Source organism: Helianthus annuus, chromosome 12 (assembly GCF_002127325.2).
Source record: "Helianthus annuus cultivar XRQ/B chromosome 12, HanXRQr2.0-SUNRISE, whole genome shotgun sequence".
NCBI lineage: Eukaryota > Viridiplantae > Streptophyta > Magnoliopsida > Asterales > Asteraceae > Helianthus > Helianthus annuus.
In genome coordinates this window covers 39,452,338-39,475,951 of record NC_035444.2, presented here as the reverse complement: position 1 = coordinate 39,475,951, position 23,614 = coordinate 39,452,338, and the positions used below count along the sequence as shown (strand labels likewise).

Genomic DNA, 23,614 nt, shown 5'->3' with positions numbered 1-23,614 from the left:
TGGTTATAGTCCGTATTGACTATACCTACTGATTACCACGTTATCTAGGCTCAGTGACGAGTCGTAGTTTCGGCCAAAATGTGCATTCTTGCATATTTTGTAACCAAACTACTCGTGAGCATCAAAGCCGTTTTTTTATGCCAAACCTGTTTTCTAAACTTAGTTAAGCATGTTCTAACATGCTTAGCTCGTCACTTTTAGTATAGTACTTATATAGGGTCGTAAGGTAAGCGATCTAAACCATCGCTTATACTTTCGAACCCGACCCATTTGGTCGATCATTAGGATCCGACCAAACACATTAGGTGACCATAGCTATAACCTTCCGAGATTATGCCTTGTGGCCACGATGTTAGGCGTTCCAAACGCGTTCTACGCGAACGACGCGTTAAGGTAGCATAAGCTACCTAAACAGGTCGTAATGGGTCGCAAGCACTTAGGTTAGGTTTCATTTTAGTATGTAGGCTTTGTTAAACCATATTATACGACTCTCCATACTCGTTTGGTTTACGAACCCGCATACTATCCGATCCTTCCGAATTTGGTCCGGTATATTAACATAACTACCTATTAGGTGCCGTTTGATATTCCGTGAGCTCTAGCATTATTTGGATATTATACAAGAACTACAAAGCAATCTCAGGTGAGTATATAGAACCCCATCTTTTACTGTTTTCCAAACTGTTTTGGGGTGAAACACATGTGCCTATCTGTTACTTTCATGCTTTCCATGTTTTCACATCATATGCTTGCTATGTTCGCTAGTACATATATAGTACATGATTTCATTGTGTTTATGCTATGTATGTCCATTGTGTGCATACTTAGTACAATCGATTTTCAATACATTTCATGCTATCTATGCCCATTGTGTGCGTATTTAGTACATTGCTTCACATTACATTTTCATACTATGTATGCCCATTGTGTGCGTACTTAATACATTGTTTCACATTGCATTTCATGCTATTTATGCCCATCGTGTGCATACTTAGTAAAATTGTTTACATCACATGCCTTCATTTTGGTATCACATTTGGTTTGTTTAAACATGGAACAATACATTCATTAACATTGATCACGCCGTTCGTTAGTAGGTAGTGGTACCATAGGAATTGACAACTCCCGTTCCTGAAATCCTGGGTTGATAGGATTGGAAGGAATGACCGAATTCGATATACATAACTTAGATAAACCTTTAATTTGTTTAAGGGTTTATTGCCACAGTCTCAATGCTTGGATGTATGCATATTTTACAATACCGCATAAATGTTTATATCAGTAGAGCATGCATTGTTCCACAAAACATAACGTTGATTTAAACCATGTTTTACTTCAACACCTTGTTTTGTGCATTTTTACATATGGTTTAAGTTGATACATCTCACTTACCATACAAGATATATTTTGAATACACATTTCATTATCTACATTGAACATAAACATTTTGACATTTATATACATACCTGGTGGTTTACATTGAACATAGACATTTCGACATGGTTTACACAATAACTCTTGACATTTGGTTTATACATGAACAATTTACATGGTGGTTGGTTTGGGTAAATGATTTGAGTAACGTGGCGTATGTAATATGATACAAACATGGTGGATACGCCGCTGGTACTTTCTATATATAAATGTTTGTATAATATTACATATCGTGGCGTTATCTAAGTCATTTCAGTTTAGACACATTACATTTTACACAACTAACATATTCTTCACAAGACATTATTTTCACAAACAACTTATCTTATTCAACTCATTTTACTTGGTTACTCGTTTAACCTTACACTTATCTATACATATCATCTGATATTATCGTTTTTTTCAAATGGTTTACAAAGCAAGACAAAATACAAGGTTCATGACTGACTGTTATTAAACATTTCTTTAAACTCAAGTCATGAATCCCATTTTCACAAAACCTATGTATCTCACAGGCATTTTTATGCTGACGTACCTACTTTCACATGTGTTTTCAGGAGCTGTTCCATAAGATGATGATCATGATACTAGGGCGGACCTGTGCCTTAGAGCCTAAAAATGAAGATAGGCTAGTTTAAATATGTTATGAACCTTGTATTTCTTGTTTTGGAACGATGTAGCACTCTTGTTTATAAATAAAATACAACTTTGTATGCCATGGTTATGAAACAATTAATTCTGTCCACAACACTCCCCGGCGTTTCCGCCGTGGTTGCACGTTACACGCGGCCGGGGTGTGACACAAAGGTTGATAAACAGTTTGAGTGTGGGACCCAAGGTGCAAGTCAATCGGGTGACGTCCCGTTCGGATGACAGTCCGATCGGACGGTAGTCCGATCGGACGACATTCCGTCCTGGTCGTTCCGTTCGTCTTACACTTGGTTCTTTTGATAGTTTGTCGTTTTATCGAGATGATGTGATAAGGTGTTAACCAACAGAAACCTCGTCAATACTTGGTACTCCTGATCGGACAGGAACCACCCAAATCCGATCAGTTAACTGTTCGAGACGGTGTTCCATGTTTAACCCGAAATCGGTAAACCTCGTGGATAGAATCCAGATCTTGGACCAACACAACTACATGAATGAGTAGGAAGTCGGTACAAGCTCCGACTCTATCGGTTTTGGTGCATTGAGTGTAAAAGAGTTGAAAGAACGTTGGAAAACCTTCTCTCAATCCTTTTCACAGTGAATATGTTTAGATCTCCTGGAAGATCTTTGTTTGTTTATGTGGAATTCGGTTAGATCCGAGTTGTTCTTGAAGGATTGAAGCCAAAACATGAAGTTCCTAAGAACACCATGATGACATCATCCTAGAACACCTCAAACCTAGTGATTTCACGGTTAAAAGTTAAGATTCAAAAGATAGAAAGGTGTAGAATCAAGTATAGATCAAAGATGTACAAGATTTAGGTTGAGATCTTACCGGAATTGCGAGAAATCGGAGAAAAAGCAAGGTTAGAGCGCTGGTCGAACGTCAGAGAGCAAAAGTGGAAAGTTTGATGGTGACATGGGGTATTTATAGGGTTACCCAAAGTGGAAAGGGGCTGGTCGATCGGGTGGCAGCCCGATCGAGTGGCTGGCCAATCGAGCGGCAGCTCGATCGATCGGCTGGTCATCTGGTCGATCAGTCACTTGGTTCGAGTGTTCGGTGTGACGAGTTTGGCCATTTCGATTGCGATTGCGAGCGTTGCGATTCGATAGAGTTTCCTAGTCAAATTACTATTAATCCCAACTACTATATCTAACATATAATCATCCTATTTCACTTGCGTTTAGCGTTTACGATTCGATTTCGATTGAGTTTCGAGTGCGTTTCGATTATTCACCACAACACAAACCTAATTACACATGCACAAGTAAAACGTAAGAGGCACACACACGTATAACAATAACCATAACACATAATTCGAGTTGCGAGTGCGATTGCAATAAGCGATAAACATCGATAAATAGCGAATAAACTTCGATTATTAATAGATACTCCACATAATACAACTAACGTGAAAATATAAAGAGACTAACTACAAGTCAAAGAAGCCAAAACAGGAATTGAGCAAGGAGTAACAAATCGATATTAGCTATCTTTTCTTCCTTTGACTTCAATCTTGACTTTGACTTTGACTTTCGAAACACGGGGTGTTACAGTAATAATTTACCGTATCCCAAGCCCGTATATGGAAAATAGGTTGAGATCATCCAACAGAGCTTTGCATAACAGTTTTTATAAAACAATCAGACTTTAGAGACCATCAGCTGTTGAGTGCCACTGCCATTGGAGGGAAATAAGGTTCAAGCACTGTTATTGGGATCAGTTGTTATAAAACAAGTTTTAGCTTTGTATCATCTGTTCTTCAAGGAAGGATTACATGAGCCAACACAAACCCACACCATTACTAACGCTTGTACATCATGGACCAAGAAAATAGGCGGTTTGATGCGGATGTTGAACACGCGCTATAATAATGTTGCCATTTATCCGGCATTTAATATATTTAATTATATTTGTAAAAAGGTGAAAATTAATGATATTCCATTTAGCAGGTACAAAGAGAAAATTGCGGATTGAGATTTGGCTTATTTAGTTTCACATTTTGGCAACTAAACTTTCATAAAAACCTTTTTGACACAATTGTCACTTTTTCTTTACTGAACATTCTTTATTTTTAGAGTAAATTACATTTTGCCTCTATGTGATTTAGGAAATTTTCACTTTACTTCCTGTTTCAAAAATTTTTAGGTTTTGATACGCTAAACTTTTCATTCGTTGCACAATGCCTCTCAGCCGTCAACGACAGTTAGTTTGACCGTTAGAATTAGGGTGAAATGACCAAACTACCTTTTCTTCTTGCAATATACGGCCCGTAGTTTCGTTATTGTTACAGAAATATTATGATATTTTGTTTACATTTGATACAACATAAGTCACCAAGTAACTTCCAGGCAAACAAAGTGAACAAACTACACCAAGTCCTCAATCATAACCGTGTTTGGAAACACTCGTCTAGTTAAACTCACTTGGTTACTTGATGAATTAGATGATTTAATTATGTTTTTTTTTTCATATTATTCATGATCATCTGAATCACCCATGTGATGATTTGTGCATTGGTGAACTCGTAAGGTTAATGGATATATCCAACCTATGCTTGACAATACATGACTTGACTAATTAATACATAATATATATATATATATATACTAAAAATCTCTAAAACCAAACAATGATATCAACCAAACTCATGGTTGAATGTTATGTGTTAAGGTGGAAAAATATCTAGTTTCGGATTCCTTAGGTTGGACTTCTATTGGGTGACTTAGTACCCATGAAAAACACAATTAACAATAGTGTCCAAAACAAGGTATGTTTATGTACTTTCATACGCATATAATTCCCGTTACTTTCTTATCTCCAACCCATCATACTCATACAACAAAGTTTATCCGTTTTAGGGTAACTTGATGATTCCATCCTCCATAACAGCACACTCACTCTTTTTGGAAATCTTCACAAACCGGGAGCATACTTGACCCATTTTCCATTTTAAACACTATTTGGGTTGCAGCATGTATCTGTATTAAATTCACAATCACACTTACAACCAATCTTATGCAAACACTCAATCCCTAAACATGCTTACTTGTTATGCTACTTGTTTATACATACCAGGACAATCTTATGCATGCTATCTATCATTAACTTTAAAAAGCATCCCTTAACATGTATAGCGTTATAGGAATAGCACACCGCCTCGTTTGTTGGGTCATTGTTAAGTTATTCAATCTTTATGGTCTTGTTTACTTCTGTGACAAAATTACGCATAAGGTCTTATTCACTTCGATGATAAGATTATGCTAGCAGACATGTTGGCTTGATTTTTAATTGTTGCATGTTAGTAAAAGGGATGGGGAAATAGTGGTTTATACCGCTACCCTAAGCAGTCAATAGCGGTGCTATAGCGGTTAGCGGACTTCAGGGTGTGTAGCGGTCCAAATAGCGGTGGCCTATAGCGGTTCCGCTATTAGCGGTGCTAAATACCGCTATTTGGAAACCTATATAGCGGTTATAGCTTCAACTCATTAAAAACCCAAGTCAAAGAGTGTACTGCTTGGTCCTTAGTTGCTACTTGCTAGGTAATAATAGAGAAGAAATGGTGGCTAATCGAAGTTGTTGAATCGAACCTTACATGCTGATTGAATCTTACCTTCCCTATTGTAACCGGAACAGAGCATCCATCATCATCATTGTCTAAAGAATGTGTATCTGGGAACAGTGTGAATGTGGATGCGACCGTTCCTCTTGCAGCAGTGAAGAAGAGATGGGAGTGGGAAAATGGCGTATGATGAAAGTGAGGATGTTTAGGGTTATTTAAGTTTGGGTATTTTAACATATAACCCCCATCTTCATTAGTTTATATTTTGTCCTCATACTTGTGAATTTATATATATTTTTTCAGAGATATATTTTTATATATATAAAAATACATAAATTATGCATGGTGTAAAAATTACCGCTATATCACCGCTATACCACTGCTATAAACTATATATCATATAGCGGACCTTGACCGTTATCCGCTATTTTACCGCATTAACTGCATAGCTGCTACCTACTAGCTAATATACCAATCAATAGGCCATAATAAAAGTATAAAGAAACGAACTAAAGTTTAGTAAACCCTAAATCCCACCCAGTACACAAAAACCCCAAATACCAAAATCTATCAAGAAACATAAAATTAACTAAAAAATACCCACCAAAGAACAGGAATGGTAGGTGAATGACCAAAATTAAATACAAAAAGACTAACCATTTCATACAAATTAGTGAAACGATTAACTTCATTTTTGTGAATTGTTATTGAAAAGCGTTATTGGACCAATTGAGAACTTACGATGATAAGAACAGAGGATCTAATAGAAGTAAAAAAGAATTGAGTTGTTTCTTGATCCTATGTTTTTAGAGGGGGTTATAAGGACGAATTGTATGTGTGTGTGTGTTGTTCGAATGAATGCACTGTATCAAAGTGGACTACCTTCAAACATATATACCCCTCATGAATTGTAGGGTCAAGTAATAATCTTCTCACCCACCGGTTTAACACAGCGGGCGACCACGATCCCCTGCTCATAACAGGCCCTAGATTATCCACCCAATCATTCCTTTTATCCATACCTGAAATCCCATTAACAGCCTGTTCATCAGAAACGAGAAGCTTAGTCATGTTTGGCGCAACAAATTCAACAACAGGTTGCACAAAAACTTGTTTGTCTTCTTCCATTTGAACAGAAATAACAGCGTTTGAAGGCTCCTCTGATTTAGGGTTAGCAGATCTATAGCCACCAAGGGTAATCCAACTTCCTTGTAACACTACTTTGTTCAGGATTCGTAGTCTCAGCAACAGAAACATCTTTGGGAGCCAAACTTTGAACAATTGGCTGGAATTACTAGTCAGAATTAGAGCGATTGCATTGCGTTAGATTGAAATTGAGTGTGAATGTTGTGAAATTGGAGGTTTAATTGCATAAATATGTGATTAAATTGTGTTGTGATTGAATGCTCAGGAACGTGCGTGTGTGTGTTGAAAAGGGGGTTATAAGGGTAAAGGTTGGACCGATTACCATTTTACCCTTGAACATGGACAACGAGTTAATAGAAGTAGACGACGGGGAGGCGAAATGCAACAAAAATGAAATATGCAGTGTTAAAATCTAAAGTTTATGAAATCTGGAGACAAAGTGAAATTTTCCCCAAAGCACAGGGAGGAAAATTGTAATTTACTCTTATTTTTAAGATAGTAAAGTGAATTTCATTAGTTTCACGTTAAACTGAATTCACAATGTCTTCTTAACTTCTTTATGCATAATAGAACTAATATTGTGTTCTCAAGTTTCATTCAAGGAAATAATAGATTCTTTGGGAGGAAGTAAGGGAACATTGTGTTCCGTAGGTTTTTTTATGGAGAGAAAGGAAGAGAAATGGAGGGGTATTTATGCCAAAATTCATTCTTCCAAATTAGAAAGAAATGAAGAGGAAGGAAAGGAAAAGAAAGGGAGGAATGTCCTTTTCTTCTCTCCCTAAATGAAACTCGAGAACACAACGTCAAGTCGTGGTTAAATGTCCGTTGTTTCTGGTATTTATATTTGTATTTTTATGTGAATTTGAGTTCTGAATGATTTAATTCGATACGGTTTGCGTTTTGCAGGTGTAAACGAGTTTAAGGAGCATTTCGGAAGCTAAACGGGGCATTGGATTGAAGCTATGAGGAACTGGGTGCGAGAAATGAAGAAAACAGCTAACCAGGGCCTTAAGCGCGTTGACAACGCAGGATAACAGCGTTGCCGACACCAAATCGGCATAGAACCCCCTTGGACAGTCATTTTTCACGTCACTGGAGCATACGACATTGACGATGCACCACTACGGCATCGTCAACGCAACGATCTGGTTAGGTACGTTGACTTTGGTCGACAGCGTTGCTTTTTGGGAATTTTTGTATGGGATTGATAAAATATGATCGTTGTGGGTTATAGACTAATTCCTTATCACTCCTAAACCATCATTCATCATAGGATCCATCTCCAATCACTACCAATCATCATCCGACTTCCAAGTTTCCACCATGATGAAAGGCTAATCTTCTAGGGTTTCACTCTGGTGTAGATTTTGTAAGACTTTTAGGGTTCTTGACATTGTGATTAGTTTTTAATGTTTGTTAATTGCATTTGAACATTTAAAATACACTCCCACCTTTGACTTCGTGAAATGAATTCGTTCTACATTGCTTTGATATGAGATTAGGGTTTACATGTTCTTGAGTAACGAAGCACATCTTTTTCCGTCTTGTGACGTTGATAGCTATTGGCGCCTAAGCCTTGAAACACTAAACCTGTTAGCACCGATTTATGATTTTGATTACAACTAAAACATTTAGGAACCCTAGGTCTTATAATTTCGAACCGGGTATGAACCTTGTTTCAAATAATTGTTTCAAACCAATATTCTAAGTTTTGCAATCATAGTTAAAAATTGTTTTCGTAACTAGTGACAAACCGTTGGATAATTCCAACACCTTTTTCAACCAAAATACAAAAGAATCAATTTAGCAAGCTTCTTTGCCGCTTGTTATTTGTTTGAGGTAATTAGGACTATATAAATTTATCTTTGACCGGACCGCGACACTCCGATCATTAGGGTGGAAGGGGTGTTCCCAGGTTCAAGCTTAGGGTTGCGTGGGTTCCCTGGAAGGGGTGTTCCCAAGTTAAAAATGAAGATGGATTCAAGGGTTCAATTGGTTCATGAACTGTTTTGGTGATGTAACGTGTATGTACATTTGATGGTAGTTTCTTGCTACAAGGAATAATAAATTTTTGTCGGCAGTTAAAAAAAAATGGTTCATGAACTCGTATTGGAACAATAGGTAGAGATGTTCTGGCACAAGTTTCAATGTTTTTTTAACTTAATTTTATTATTACAGTGAGTCAACATTTCTTTATTTTTTAACTTAATTTTATTATTGTAGTGAATATTGAGTTTAAAGTCATACGGACCACATAGATTAAAACAAATTTGTTGGAAAAAACAAAACCAAAATTTAACCCATCTCACAAATACCGACCAGGTAATTTACTCCTAAAAATTGAGCAAACCCTCATAATTTATTAATCTTACAAAAGAATATATTCGGGTCAACATTTGAACCAAACGATACACACTTATAATATCATCACAATGATCTTGATGAAAGCACGATTTTTAAGGTAATTGTAAGGTAATATTCTAATCATACATTCATAGTAAGAACGTGGGGTTTTTGGGCGTTTTTTCTCAAAAAAAACGCTTCTCCACGCCTTGAAACCGTCCCCTAGGTGTTTTTTTCAAAAAAAAAAAATGTTTTGGCATTGTTTTTTCTACTCCGTGTTCAAAAGTTTTGGCCAATTACCGCCCTTCTACTTTTTCTTTGCCCAATATATTTTTTTGATGGTTTTTACTATTTAATTCTATTACACCTCTTTTAACATAATGTCTCACAACTCTTACATCCCTACTACACCTATTTTAGAAAAACACCCTATAATGTCACGTTGACTGCCACATGACGAAAAATGTCCAAAGGTAAAATAATTATTTGTGTCTTCCACTACAAATTACAAATGGTCTAAAGGGTACATCAGAGGTTTTACAAAAGTTTAGGGTCTAAATGCAACTTTTTTAATCATGCTTTGCTCATTATTTAACTATTTAATATGCTTTGCTCATCCTCTTGTTTTGGTGCATTATTTAATTAATGAAAACAGTGCTGACGAAATCACGAATCTCTCATGAAAAAAATCCACACGCTCGCTAACGCGTGTACATCACGGAACAAGAAATAAGAAGTTTGATGCGACTGTTACACACGCGCTATGATGATGTTGCTGTATCCCCGGCATTTTTTCTTTTTTTTTTTTAAATTTAAATCTGAAAACTTCATAATTATTAAAGATTCTTTTTGACACGTAGAGGGAGAAAGAAGCCATTGTGATTTGTTTTTTTTTTTTTAATTTTTTTTTAAGTTATGAATTATTCGTGAATGTCAGGACGTCTAGCATACGTTTTCTTAACTGGGTCCGTGTTAAAGAGCCCACTCGCAAAATAGATCCTCAATTTACACCCCTCAATGAGAAACCCCTATCACACAGACTCCAACTTGAGACCTGAAGGAGAAAACTCACTCAGACCCACCATAGGTAAAACTTAAATACCCGTGATCACCAGTAGAGCACTAGTGATGGTTATTTGGCATCTTTTAATTTCATATTTTGGCCACTAATTTTTCATGAGAGTTTATTTTATCACTTACGCTTAAAAGTACCAAAGAAGTTAAAGAGATTTTATTTTGTTACTTTCGCTTTGTTTCCTAAAAGAACTTGAGCTTGTGATCATCTAAACCTATTTCAATACTTTAATCGAATAACGACCCATTTCTATCATACACTTTGTTGTTCAAAGAAAATGTTCATGATGTCTTTATAATCCAGTAGACACTAGTACATTTACTTATATGTTATACTTTGTTGTTGGTTCAAGACTTCACGTATTCTATTTAATAATGTTGGTTTAATAATTTATTTGGTTCGCAAAATTCTTCGGAGTTGAATTCCGAATTCAAAGGATAGCATGCTTGGTTGAAGAGCTACTAGAAGATCATAAAAGTGGTTGGGCCCAGTCTGCACCAAAAAGAGCTCGCGCAGACGTTTTTTAATGAAACGTCTTCGAAAAACAGTCTGCAAATGACAATGTCTGCGCGTGGTCTGTGCGATGAAGACCCTGCGCAGATCTTTTTTAGAAAAGCAAACACCACCTTAGGCAATAAAGAAAACGAAATTTCAACCCGTCTAGGAGGTATCAGACCAACTTGGATCTGATGTATGGATCCTTTACTTGCTTCATCACCTTGCACTTCTGCAAAAACAATACAACTTTCTACAAGTTTATCAAGTGACACAAATTGTAAAATTCTGAAAAAATCAATGCACTATCGTCATAAATGAAACCATAGGGGCAAAATCGTTAACATGTTAATACTTAAGTGACAAGACCACAAGTTTTGCCCCAACACCCACATTAAAAAACTAAACAAAACCCCATTATTTATTAATCTTACATCAGCAACCTTTAGTTCTGTACCTCTATTTCCCATGAATCATCACACTTCAATCTTAAAAATTGAATCTTTCATTCTTTAACCAAGGATCTTGATCAGCTGTGGGATTCCCTTGAGGGTTATGGTGGGGCTCTGAGATTGCAACAAGAAATCTTGAACAAACAACAAATCAGCAAGCTTACAAGGTAGAATGTAAAGATGATTCGCAGGACTTTTCTTATGATAATATATGTTGTGTTCTTGATTAAGATTTCATCAATGGTTGATCTTGTTGCTGTTTTGTTGATGATCATCTTACATGTTTGACCAGTTACATAAGTCAAATTGGCAAATCTTTACAGAATATTATGAGTTTCTGGTGTTTTTAACTTGTTATTTTGAATGTTTAGGGATGGGATATGGTAATCTGAAATGGGTTTTTAGTTTCTTGAATGATTGATCTTTTTGCATCTGTTGATTAATGATAATTATTTTGCATTTTTTGACTGATTACAGAAGTCAAAATGGCAGTTTTTGATGAGCCATTTGATTTTCCAAGGGTTTTCATCATTTTATGTAGGATATTCTTATCTGGGGTTTCTTCATTGATTGATTTTGTTGCATCTGTTTATGATTATTTGAAATGTTTGACCATATGGACAAGTCAAAGTTGCAAATCTTGCAAAAAAATTTCTAGTGTTTATATCATGCCAGTTCACCTCAAATCTAACATGTTAAAGAACTTTATTGGTTTTTGTTTTTAGCTTGGATTTCTTCTTAGATTGATCTTTTTGAAACTATTGCTAAATGATAATTATTTTAGATTTTTGATGAATTAGAGAAGTCAACACAGCAATTTCTGAAGAACCATTTGACTTTCCAAGGGTTTTTATCATTTTATGTAGGATATTCTTATCTGGGTGTCTTCATTGATTGATCTTTTTTACATCTGCTGATGATTATATGTCAAGTTTGACTATTTGGACAGGTCAAAGTAGCAAACTTGACCAAAAAAAGTTTGATTTTTCCTAGTGTTAATTCTTATCATGTCAGTTCACCTTAAACTTAACATGTTATACAACTTTATTTGGCTTTTCTTAGCTTGGATTTCTTAGATTGATCATTTGGGGGGGGGGGGGGGGGGGGGAGGATATTGCACGGTTCTCCCAACCGCTGGAGTGATCTCACTCCACAAGCTAGCTTAGCCCCATAGCTGCCTGGCGGTTACTACCCACCGAAGCGAAAGCTTGGAGGGTGTGCCTGCCAGGATTCGAACCCGGGTTCTCTGGGAAGAGGTGGGTGAGGCTGGCCACTGGGACACCCCAAGTGGTTAGATTGATCGTTTTGCATCTGTTCATGATTATATTACATGTTTGACCTGTTACACAAGTCAAAATAGCAAAATCTATATAAGTTTCTTGATGTCTAATTCTGAAGTTAAAGAATGTTTCTCCCATTTTGACACATTTCAGTTGAAGAGTTTGAACAACACATCTTTCGCCTTTCAAAATAGTAATTCTGGGAGTCAACTTAAAGATTAGTCATGAGTAGTAACATTTTCACATTCGAAAATTCATCGAATTCGCCTATGGATTTCAGTTACATGGATGAACTCTTGTTAGATGGATGTTGGTTACAAACAACTAACGAATCTCAAATCTTGAACAATAATCCCTCTGCTTCCAACCCCCCTTTTGATCCATCATTTCAATGGCCCAAATTGGAATCCAACATCGAAAAACCGGTGTCAAACGATCAAGAAAGAGAATCGCCAAAATCCCATGTCAAAAGCCTCATTAATTCACCAAACCCCTCTGAATTTTTTTTCGAATCAAGCAAACAATGGTGGATTGCACCAATGGCAAGTTCTGGCTCTTCATTATCTGTGATGGAAAGATTGATTTATGCTATTGATAGCATTAGACGTTACGCGATTGACAAGCATGCACTTATTCAAGTATGGCTACCAGAAACTAGAGAAGGAAACAAAGTTTTAAGCACAAGCCGACGGCTTTTCTCTCTTGATTTGAATTGCCCTCAGCTTTCTTATTACAGAAATGTATCAGAAAGTTACCATTTTCCAGCTGAAGGGGATGCTAAAGAAAATGTAGGACTGCCCGGAAGGGTATTTATGGAAAAAGTACCCGAGTGGACTCCTGATGTTCGGCTTTTTAAGATTGAAGAGTATTCGAGAGTTTCTCATGCTCAAGAACATGATGTTCGTGGGAGTTTTGCGATTCCGGTTTTTGATCATGATGTTAAGAATTGCATTGGTGTTGTTGAGGTTGTTATGACTACTCAGAAGAGTAAATACACTCTAGAGATTCAAAGCCTTTGTAACGCTCTTGAGGTATGCTTTTTATAGTTTTTCAAGATTATCGGTAGTTAAAAAGTTTAATACAAACCTTCAAGGGGTGGTACAGTGGTAAGTGGTAAGCACCTGATTCCCCTCCGGCAGAGGTCTTAGGTTCGAATCTTGTTTCCACTGGTTTCCTGCCATAACCTCTTGAAGGCTACTTGCCCAGCGGAAGCTACGATTGGTTAACAGGGTATTAGTGGGTCCCGTGAGTTTTCTAGTAACGGGTTTTCATGGTATAAAAAAGTCTAATCCAAAAGCACTTTCATGATTTTGATAGGCAGTTGACCTCAGGAGTTCCGAAGTTTCAAACACACAAAATATCAAAGTAAGTGGTGGCTTCTATCATCCTGCATTACCGGAGATTCTTGAAGCCCTTAAATGTGCATGCATGAAGCATAATCTACCACTAGCTCAGACATGGATTCCATGCATCAACCAAGGTGGAAAAGGTGGTTGCCGCCACTCCGACGAGAATTTAATCCGCTGTATCTCCACGGTTGATTCTGCTTCATACGTATCTGACCATCGATTTAAAGATTTTCAAGAAGCTTGTTCTGAGCATCACTTGTTTATAGGTCAAGGTGTTGTGGGTAAAGCTTTCACAACCAGTGAGCCGTTTTGTTACTCGCCTGATGTCACCGCATACTTGAAAGCCGAGTACCCGCTTGCTCATCATGCTAAAATCTTTGACTTGCATGCTGCTGTGGCTATACTAGTCAGAACCAAGTATGCTCCCGCGGTTGACTTTGTGTTGGAATTTTTCTTGCCTGCTGACTGCAAGAATCCTGAAGAACAAAAAGCAATGATTAATTCGTTGTTGGTTATTATACGAAAGGTTTGCGGAGGCTTGAGGATCGTTGCGGAGATGGAGTTGCAGGAAGATGGTGTTCACAAAGGTTTACTTGTAGCTTCCGATACTGAACCTGTGCCAAAAAAAGAAGAAACAAATGGTCACAGTCATGGTCCGGGGTCGGGGTCAGGCTCAGGCTCAGGCTCGGGTTCAGAACTAGAGAAACGACGTGCTGGTGCTAAGCTGGAGAAAACTATCACCTTAGAAATGATAAGGCAACAGTTTGCTGGCAGCTTGAAAGAGGCTGCCAAGAATATCGGTGGTAAGTTTTTTTTTTTTTTTTTTTTTTTTTTGCAAAATGATGCAAAGCGGAAACATGTGGTTGCTTTATAGTGAATTATAAATTTGACAGGTTTCACCAAATTTTTGTATTTAAAAAGTGTGAAATAAATACTGAAGTTAAAGATTAAAATAAACGCGTAAATAAAAAAAATTGGTAATCACTAAAAAAGGGGAAAATCTCTAATGACAAAATTCGAGTCCTAAATGATGTCACTTGGGGCCCGACAGCTTGGCGTTTGTCACACGATCTGGCTCGTCGAGATCTTTCGTCCACTGCTTATGGGCCTCGTAACTCTAAAACGGATATGCAGGCAGCATGGTTCTATCTCACATCTTGACTCGTGTTACTGTACTTGCAGTTTGTCCAACGACTCTAAAACGGATATGCAGGCAGCATGGGATACAACGATGGCCATCTCGAAAGATCAAGAAAGTCGATCACTCACTAAAGAAGATCCAACTTGTAATGGAGTCGATCCATGGCGGGTCGGGTTCGTTTCAGATCAGGTCTCTCTATTCAAATTTCCCGAAACTTGCATCACCCAACCCATCAACAACTACCCATTCTCCCTATCCAGCTACAAATATTGAAACCTTCGACTCTAAGCCCATGGACAGCACCATCGTGACCACTTCATGCAGCCTGAGTTCGAGTTCGGGCCATTCTTTATCTGGTGACACCCACAACGTACCAAGCTTCAACGAAGTTACCAATGACGGAGCTCTAAAAAGAACCAAAAGCGACGCAGATATTCATGCATCGAACAATCCAGACAAAGAACCAAAGATCTTTCTAAGATCTCAGAGCCATAAAGTGCTGAACGAGCCTCTCACTACTAAACTAAAGAGTATCCCCGATGGAATATTACCTATTAAATGTGAAAATCATCCCCCTAAACCACGTGAAGGCAATCTTTGGAGGGTAAAAGTGACGTTTGGTGAAGAAAAGTTACGATTTCGGATGCAAAAATATTGGGGTTACAGTGAATTGTTGCAAGAAATTACAAAAAGGTTTTGCTTGAATGATACCAGCAGGTATCAATTAAAGTATCTCGATGAGGATAACGAATGGGTGTTACTAACTTGTGACGCTGACGTAGAAGAGTGTCTTGATGTTTATAAGTCGTTTAAAAAAAGTGGCACCATTAGGCTCACTCTTCGTGAGCCACAACTTCGTGTCGGTAGTAGTGTGGGTTCAAACCAAACTAAAACCGAAATATTCAGTTATGGAATATTGTAAACCAATCGGTTTCGGTTAATTAGTTTGGATTTTTCGGTTATGGTTTGGGTTTTATGTTCACCATGGTATTGATATATGGCGTTGTTTTTTGTTTATAGCAAAGGAGTTTGTGTGACATATAAAATGTATAGTAGATTTAATATATAGCAGGTGATATAGATACAACATCATGTAATGCATAGTGTATAAGTAGTTATGTGTGTTGTATTGCAAATGCAAGATACTATTGTGTGTATTGCCTATATAAGTTAATACTTCCCATTGGCTTTTTTTTTTTTTTTTTTTTTTTTTGCATTCAGCATAGTTTCATGCATGATATGATATGTATTTTGTTACTATCTACTTAAGTTACGACTCAATAGTCAAACTTTTATGGTTATTTACACATTTCAGCTTGAGAGGCTAAGTACTCGAGTCCAACAACAATATCACTAATCAAAGGCCGGAAATTTGCTTCATCCTGAAGACACATCGCAGTTATTGCAACCATATGGTGCACCGTACGCATCGAAAATCGACCAGGCAGTAGAGGGTCCACCAATTGAACATACTTCTTACGGTCTCTCAAAAAGGGACGGGCCTGAATAAGTTCAAGGATGTTATTGAAAGGAGTGACAATTTGTGAAAAAAAAAATGTACTCACCCAAGAAACCAAATTCTGCTCTCCGGGTTTCTTTGTCTTGTCAATAGCCTTTCGGCCAGTAACCAACTCCAACAAGACAACGCCAAAGCTATATATATCAGACTTTATAGTTAATTTTCCACTCATTGCATAATCAGGAGCGCAATAACCATATGTACCAATAACACGGGTTGACACATGAGTGTTATCGCCAACTGGGCCTAGTTTAGCCATTCCAAAGTCTGAAAGCTTAGGATTGAAGTCATTATCCAATAATATATTTGAAGACTTTAAATCACGATAAATTACGGGTGGATTTGCTTTGCAATGGAGATACTCAAGGCCACGAGCTGCACCGACAGCAATCTTTAATCTGGTGTGCCAATCCAGTGGCTCCTGATCAAGCTCTAGATCTGGAAATCAAAAATATAACAATCATTTTTAGCACTCAAATAGTCAAATCTAAAGGCACAAGTATACCATAAGGCCTACCAAAAAGATGATTTTCTAGGCTACCCAGTGGCATGTACTCATAGACCAATAGTCTCTGATCTCCATCTGCACAATAACCTATCAAAGTAACAAGGTTCGAATGGCCCAAGAGATATTAGAACAATATTAAATATAAGCTAGATCTTATATAGGTTTATTAAGTTTATAGGTAACATTATGTCATTAATTATTATTGTTATTCTTTATAATATAAAGTTAGGGACGGTTATTAGTTTTCTCCGGGATGTATATATATATTCGTATCATGTAATGTTACATTTACCAATTCAATCAAGAACCCTATCAATACATTCTGTTAATCCTTACAAATTTCATCCAATATAGTGGTATCAGAGCCACCGATCCGTGATCATTATTCGACAGATTCATTACAATATCATCATTTTTCAGTCTCAGAAGATTACAATTTCATCAGACCTGTAAACATGACGACGAATGGTGGAATTCAAACCCAAATTCCCAAATTATTGGGACAGAATTACTACCATAGGCATATACAGATGAATGTTTTACTAGAATCACAAGACTTATGGTCAATTGTGGATGAAGGTTATACCGAAATTGCATCCAATGCACCGGAGAATGAACAGAATGTTTATAAAGAAAAGGTTAAAAAGGACAAGAAGGCGATGCATATTATGTTCCAGTCAGTGAACGAAATGGTATTCGAACGTATTGCAACATGCAAAACATCAAAAGATGCATGGGAAGTTTTGCACAAAGCATACAGAGGGGAGAACAGGGTTAAAACGGTAAGGCTTCAAACCCTAAGATGTGAATTCGATAATTTACGAATGAAAGAAAGTGAAAGTATAGAAGATTATGTTAACCGTACCACGATAATAGTCAATCAATTACGTATGAATGAAGAACGGATAGATGAACAACGTGTAATTGAGAAAATCTTAAGAAGTTTGACTAGGAAGTATGAATCGGTGGTCGTGGCAATTGAAGAATCGAAAGATCTAAATATGATTTCCACTGAGGAACTGTTAGGTATTCTTCAATCACATGAATTAAGGTTAAAACAGTATGATGATACATCCGTAGAACAAGCGTTTCAAGTTCAAGGGAGTAATTACGATAGATCAAGACAGTTTAAAAATGATATCCCAGGAAGGGGACGAGGAAAAGGAAGGAACAGGTTTAATGGTTCGATTCGGTGTTACAATTGTCAAAGAATAGGGCATACGGCTAGATTTTGTAACAAACGAGAAGATAGTGATAGATCAAACAATGCTATGTTACATAAGGAAGATGTAGAAGATGAAGACGATGACACTATGTTTATGATCTTTAATGTGGAGGAAGTAGTCAAAAACGACTGCTGGTACCTAGATAGCGGATGCAGCAATCACATGACAGGCAATAGAAGCCTGTTTGTAAATCTGGACGAATCAGAACAAAGGGAAGTAAGAACTGGAGATGATAAAAAGTTAGAAGTTCTCGGATGTGGAGAGGTAAACGTCAGAATCAAGGGACAAGATAAGAAGATTCCGAATGTGTTTTATGTGAATGGGTTAAAACATAATTTATTAAGCGTCGGTCAGTTAGTGCAGAAGGGTTATGATGTAAGATTTAATAAAAAAGGATGCACAATTCATGATTCATCTGGTTACTGCATGGGAACTATTAAGATGACAGGTAACAAGATGTTCCCGTTGAATATGAAACATGACATAGTTCCTAGAGTTTGCAACATGACTACTCAAGACAACTCGGTTTTATGGCATCGAAGATACGGACATGTGAACTTCGAGACTCTGCATGATATGGGCATGAATGAGACGGTAAGTGGATTGCCAAAGATCGATAAATCATCGCACATATGTGAAGGATGCATCTTTGGTAAACATGCTAGAAAGCCGTTCTCAAAGAAAGCTGTATGGCGAGCAAGTGAACCTCTTCAACTTATCCATTCTGATATCTGTGGACCCATGAAAACACAATCTATCGGAGGGTGCAGGTATTTTATTACATTTATAGATGATTTTTCGAGAAAGACATGGGTATATTTTCTAAAGTTCAAGTCTCAAGCCTTAAGTTACTTTAGAAATTTCAAACGTCTAGCAGAGAATCAAATAGGTTATAAAATTAAGAGCATGAGGACGGACAGGGGCGGAGAGTATTGTGGACATGAATTTCAAAATTTTTTAAAGGAAAACGGAATACATCATCAACTTACTACTAGTTATACTCCTCAGCAAAACGGGGTAGCAGAAAGAAAAAATAGAACTCTCATGGAATTAAGTAGGAGTATGATGAAAATGAAAGAACTACCAAACATGTATTGGGCCGAAGCCGTGTCTTGTGCTACTTATCTACTGAATCGAACTATCACCAAAAGTGTTCCAGAACTAACACCACAAGAAGTATGGAGTGGTAGGAAGCCCAATGTAGATCATCTCCGGATATTCGGGTGTATTGCTTATGTTCATATTCCAAAGCAAAATCGTACCAAGTTAGATGTTAAAACCGAGCGGGTTATATTCGTTGGGTATAGCGAACATAGTAAAGCATACAAGCTATATAATCCGGTGACAAATAGAACAATCATAAGCAGGGATGTAATCTTCAGTGAAAGTCAACACTGGGTAACTACAAAAGGAAGTGATGGAAAGTTATGCATAGGAATGAACAATGTAAGTGATGATGATCAAACTGTGGCTGTAGAGGATATGGTAGAAGACCGAAGCGGAAGTGAAACACCTTCAGTGAGCGGTGCAAATGAAAATCATACAAGTAACAATGAAGATAATATGCAAAATGCTGATGATGAAGAAACAGGAAATAGAAATAGTGAGGGATCCGGAGTTCATGAAGACACTTCATCTGATTCTGAAAATGAGGTTATAAAAACTAAACAAGTGTCAGAAATATATCAAAATTCTTCGGCTCTAACAGAAGCACAAGTAAGGGAACTTTATAACAAAAGCCAAAGTAATGCTAGTAATGTAGTGAATTTTGTCTTGTATGCGGACTCTGACCCAACGACATATAATGAAGCAAGCAAAGATATCAAATGGCAAGAAGCCATGGATAAGGAGATGGAGTCCATAATCAAAAACGATACCTGGGATCTAGTGGATCCTCCTAAGAATCAAACACCAATTGGTGTTAAGTGGATATACAAAACGAAATATGACGAGCATGGAAAGGTAAGCAAGTACAAGGCTAGATTAGTAGTGAAAGGTTATAGTCAAAAATACGGGATAGATTATCAAGAAGTCTTTGCCCCGGTAATAAGATTCGATACAGTTCGTCTTGTACTTGCATTAGCAGCACATCATGGATGGTATTTACACCAAATGGATGTTAAAACGGCCTTCTTAAATGGGAATCTTAAGGAATGTGTCTTCACTGAACAACCAGAAGGATATGTAGTGAAAGGTGAAGAAAAGAAGGTATGTAAACTAAAGAAGGCATTATATGGTTTAAAACAAGCTCCGAGAGCTTGGTACAGTAGAATAGAAGGATACTTTATTACACATGGATTCAAGAAGTGTACGTATGAACATACCTTATTCACGAAAATATCTAAAGATGAAAGGATAATTATCTGTCTGTATGTGGACGATCTTATTATAGCTAGTGATTCAATGTCTAGTCTCAAGACATTCAAAGATTTGATGAAACGTGAGTTTGAAATGACTGATATGGGAACGCTGCACTACTTCCTGGGAATGGAAGTCACTTTCAACAATGGAAACATCATTCTCTCACAACATCAATATGCAAAGGGTTTATTAGACAGATTCAATATGATAAACTGCACCACGCTTTCAACTCCAATGGAATATGGTTTGCGCTTGTCAAAACAAGACATGGACGATGATGTAGATTCCAATTTATATAGGAGACTGGTGGGAAGTTTGATGTATCTGACAAATACTAGGCCAGACATAATGTTTGCAGTCAACAAGATAAGTCAATTCATGGAGCAGCCCAAACGAAGTCACTAGGAAGCAGGAAAGAGAATTTTAAGATATATAAAAGGAACTCTAAACCAAGGACTCGTTTACTCAAAAGGAGGGAAAGGGACATTAACGGGTTTCAGTGACAGTGACTATGCGGGTAACATAGATGATAGTAAGAGCACATCTGGATACGTATTTCAATTAGGAACAGGAACTATAGCATGGCAGTCAAAGAAACAAAAGGTAGTAGCTTTATCTTCAACAGAAGCTGAGTATATTGCTCTTTCCATGGCAGGATGTCAAGCACTCTGGCTTAAAGGAATTCTGGAGGAACTTCAAGAAGGAGTCAAAGGTCCAGTAATAATTCATTGTGATAATAAATCCACAATAAGTCTTGCCAAAGATCCTGTATTTCACGGCAAAAGCAAACACATAAGAATTAAATATCATTTCATTCGAGATTTGATTAAGAACAACAATGTAGAAGTACATTTCTGTCCCACCGGAAATCAAATTGCCGATATACTCACCAAAGCTTTGCAGCTAAAGGTCTTCAACCATCTGAAAAATCAGCTGCAGATATGGGATGCACACGCTGACTAAAGGTTCAGCAAATTTCTCGATCTAGCTTACGGGAGGGTATTAGAACAATATTAAATATAAGCTAGATCTTATATAGGTTTATTAAGTTTATAGGTAACATTATGTCATTATTATTGTTATTCTTTATAATATAAAGTTAGGGACGGTTATTAGTTTTCTCCGGGATGTATATATATATTCGTATCATGTAATGTTACATTTACCAATTCAATCAAGAACCCTATCAATACATTCTGTTAATCCTTACAAATTTCATCCAATAAGAGACTCAACATAAAAATCTCCACGATGAACTCCGGGTTCCCTTGAAGACCGTTGAGGTTAAGCTGCTTAACAGCAACTATCTGTTCATCAAATTCAACAATTATTCCCACAATCTAAGACTTAAAAGCATCACATAAACGAAATCCATCCTCAAAATGATTATACTTATCTTAAGATGATAAAAATTGGCAATGGTAATTGGTAAACAAATTTAAGAATACAACTTACTTCCCCTGATCCTAATTGGCCCTTATAAACACGACCGAATCCACCTTTTCCAATCAAATTAGCTCCCATGAAATTGTCTGTTGCAATAGCAAGTTCATGAAATGTAAAACAACGTGCCATTTTAGCTCTCTGACTACTAAACCCTTTGCCGCTACTAGAATCTGTCACGTTCCCATCTATACACATGCAGAGATATTACAACCAAACCACATTATTGAAAACACGATACATCAATTATGTGAACCCAAGATTCTTTTCCCGAATTCTCTTATTTCACCCTTTTGTATTTACAATAATAAAACATAATATATAAAATATACGCTTATGTGAGATATTTGACTTCAAATATATTAAATTATTAGTTAGGAACTTATACGTAATTTCAATCATATCTAATCTCAAATTATCATTTTGTAACTTCTAAAGATTCATTAGTAAGTATTTAATAAATCTTTATTCAACCATAACAATGAATATTAAATCAAATTAAACGATAAGCTACAACAGATCAAATGTATTATTATTCACAGTTTCATACCTGCAACTTCAATGGATGCCATATCATCATCATTATTTTTGACATTTTTAGAACGAAATTTAATCCAACAAGAGCACCTCATCTTTAATAACTGATTCAACACATACATAGAGATGCTTCAAAACGATTCAGAAATTCATATAACGAAACAACAAGCTACACATTATGAAATAAAAACATTACTTGAGCATACATGAAGTAAAAACCGACCTAAATAGATGAATCCGGCAAGTGTTTACGAAAACTCTTAATGCAATAACGCGGCATTGCTACAAAAATTCAACACCCAACGAATTTGTTAGATAGTATTTATATCTATTGTATTTTTCCTTATTCTTTAGGGGTCTTGTTGTAGTTTTCTCCTCTATATATTGTTGTATTCATTCTATTCTTTTCATCAATGAAATTCATCTTTTCACATTCACACATGGTATCAGCCATTCCCTTAATTGGTTGAGTTTCCAAGACCTTTTGCTCCCCCACCCCTCTTTCTTCTTCCTCACCGATCATCTTCCTGCATCTCTCCTTCTCCTTTTTTTTCTTTTCTTTTTCTGCCTTCACTCCACTTCTGTCTCTTCTTCCGTCTGCCCTCTGTTCTCCATGGCTTCCTCTTCTGCCAATCCCTTAATGTCGGGTCTTGCACCGATGATTGCTATTAAGCTATCACCCACAAATTACATAAGCTGGAAAACTCAGATGGAACCGATATTATCTTATCAGCAGTTGTTACCTCATATTGATGGTTCAGTTAATCCGCCTTCTCCTACAATTTCGTCAGAAGATAAACAGGTACAGAACCCTGAATATGCCTCTTGGGTCAGAAACGAGCAGCAGACAATTATAATTTTGAATTCCTCGCTGACTGAGGAAGCTTTTTCTGTTACGATTGGGCGTACTTCGGCCCGAGATATTTGGCTGGCCCTTGAAGCAGCCTTTTGCAATGCTTCGGTCGAACGGGTTCAAAATTTACGCGATAATCTTCGCGCTCTTAAGAGAGGTGACAAACCGGTTGCGGACTTTGGACGGGCCTTCAAAGCTATATGTGATCAACTCAATGCCATTGGTCATCCCGTTGATG

At 37.0% G+C, this 23,614-nt stretch overlaps 2 protein-coding genes across 2 annotated transcripts; one reads left to right on the top strand and one right to left on the bottom strand.

The window, feature by feature from the left end:
- The first annotated feature begins 11,111 nt into the window (after window positions 1–11,111).
- On the top strand, window positions 11,112–16,122 carry LOC110894658 (protein NLP2). The gene is made up of 4 exons (XM_022141883.2): window positions 11,112–11,326; window positions 12,593–13,470; window positions 13,757–14,591; window positions 14,971–16,122. The coding sequence occupies exons 2-4, from the start codon at window positions 12,664–12,666 to the stop codon at window positions 15,849–15,851; spliced, it is 2,523 nt and encodes an 840-aa protein (XP_021997575.1). The 5' UTR covers window positions 11,112–11,326; window positions 12,593–12,663; the 3' UTR covers window positions 15,852–16,122.
- Window positions 16,123–16,136: 14 nt separating this feature from the next.
- LOC110896597 (probable serine/threonine-protein kinase PBL21) lies at window positions 16,137–22,685 on the bottom strand. Its single transcript, XM_022143843.2, has 6 exons — window positions 22,537–22,685; window positions 21,999–22,174; window positions 21,765–21,850; window positions 16,966–17,069; window positions 16,495–16,886; window positions 16,137–16,431 (listed from the first exon to the last, which is right to left on the bottom strand). The coding sequence occupies exons 1-6, from the start codon at window positions 22,643–22,645 to the stop codon at window positions 16,228–16,230; spliced, it is 1,071 nt and encodes a 356-aa protein (XP_021999535.2). The 5' UTR covers window positions 22,646–22,685; the 3' UTR covers window positions 16,137–16,227.
- Window positions 22,686–23,614: the final 929 nt, after the last annotated feature.

Bases quoted from the DNA above. Each gene is read 5' to 3' on its own strand.
- LOC110894658 (XM_022141883.2), top strand. From the start codon at position 12,664: ATGAGTAGTAACATTTTCACATTCGAAAATTCATCGAATTCGCCTATG. The intron at 13,471-13,756 runs GTATGCTTTTTA...TGATTTTGATAG, and splicing joins GCCTTTGTAACGCTCTTGAG to GCAGTTGACCTCAGGAGTTC. The intron at 14,592-14,970 runs GTAAGTTTTTTT...CTGTACTTGCAG, and splicing joins GGCTGCCAAGAATATCGGTG to TTTGTCCAACGACTCTAAAA.
- LOC110896597 (XM_022143843.2), bottom strand. From the start codon at position 22,645: ATGTATGTGTTGAATCAGTTATTAAAGATGAGGTGCTCTTGTTGGATT. The intron at 21,851-21,998 runs GTAAGTTGTATT...TTTGATGAACAG, and splicing joins GCCAATTAGGATCAGGGGAA to ATAGTTGCTGTTAAGCAGCT. The intron at 17,070-21,764 runs GGATGAAATTTG...ATATCTCTTGGG, and splicing joins TTTATGTTGAGTCTCTTATT to CCATTCGAACCTTGTTACTT.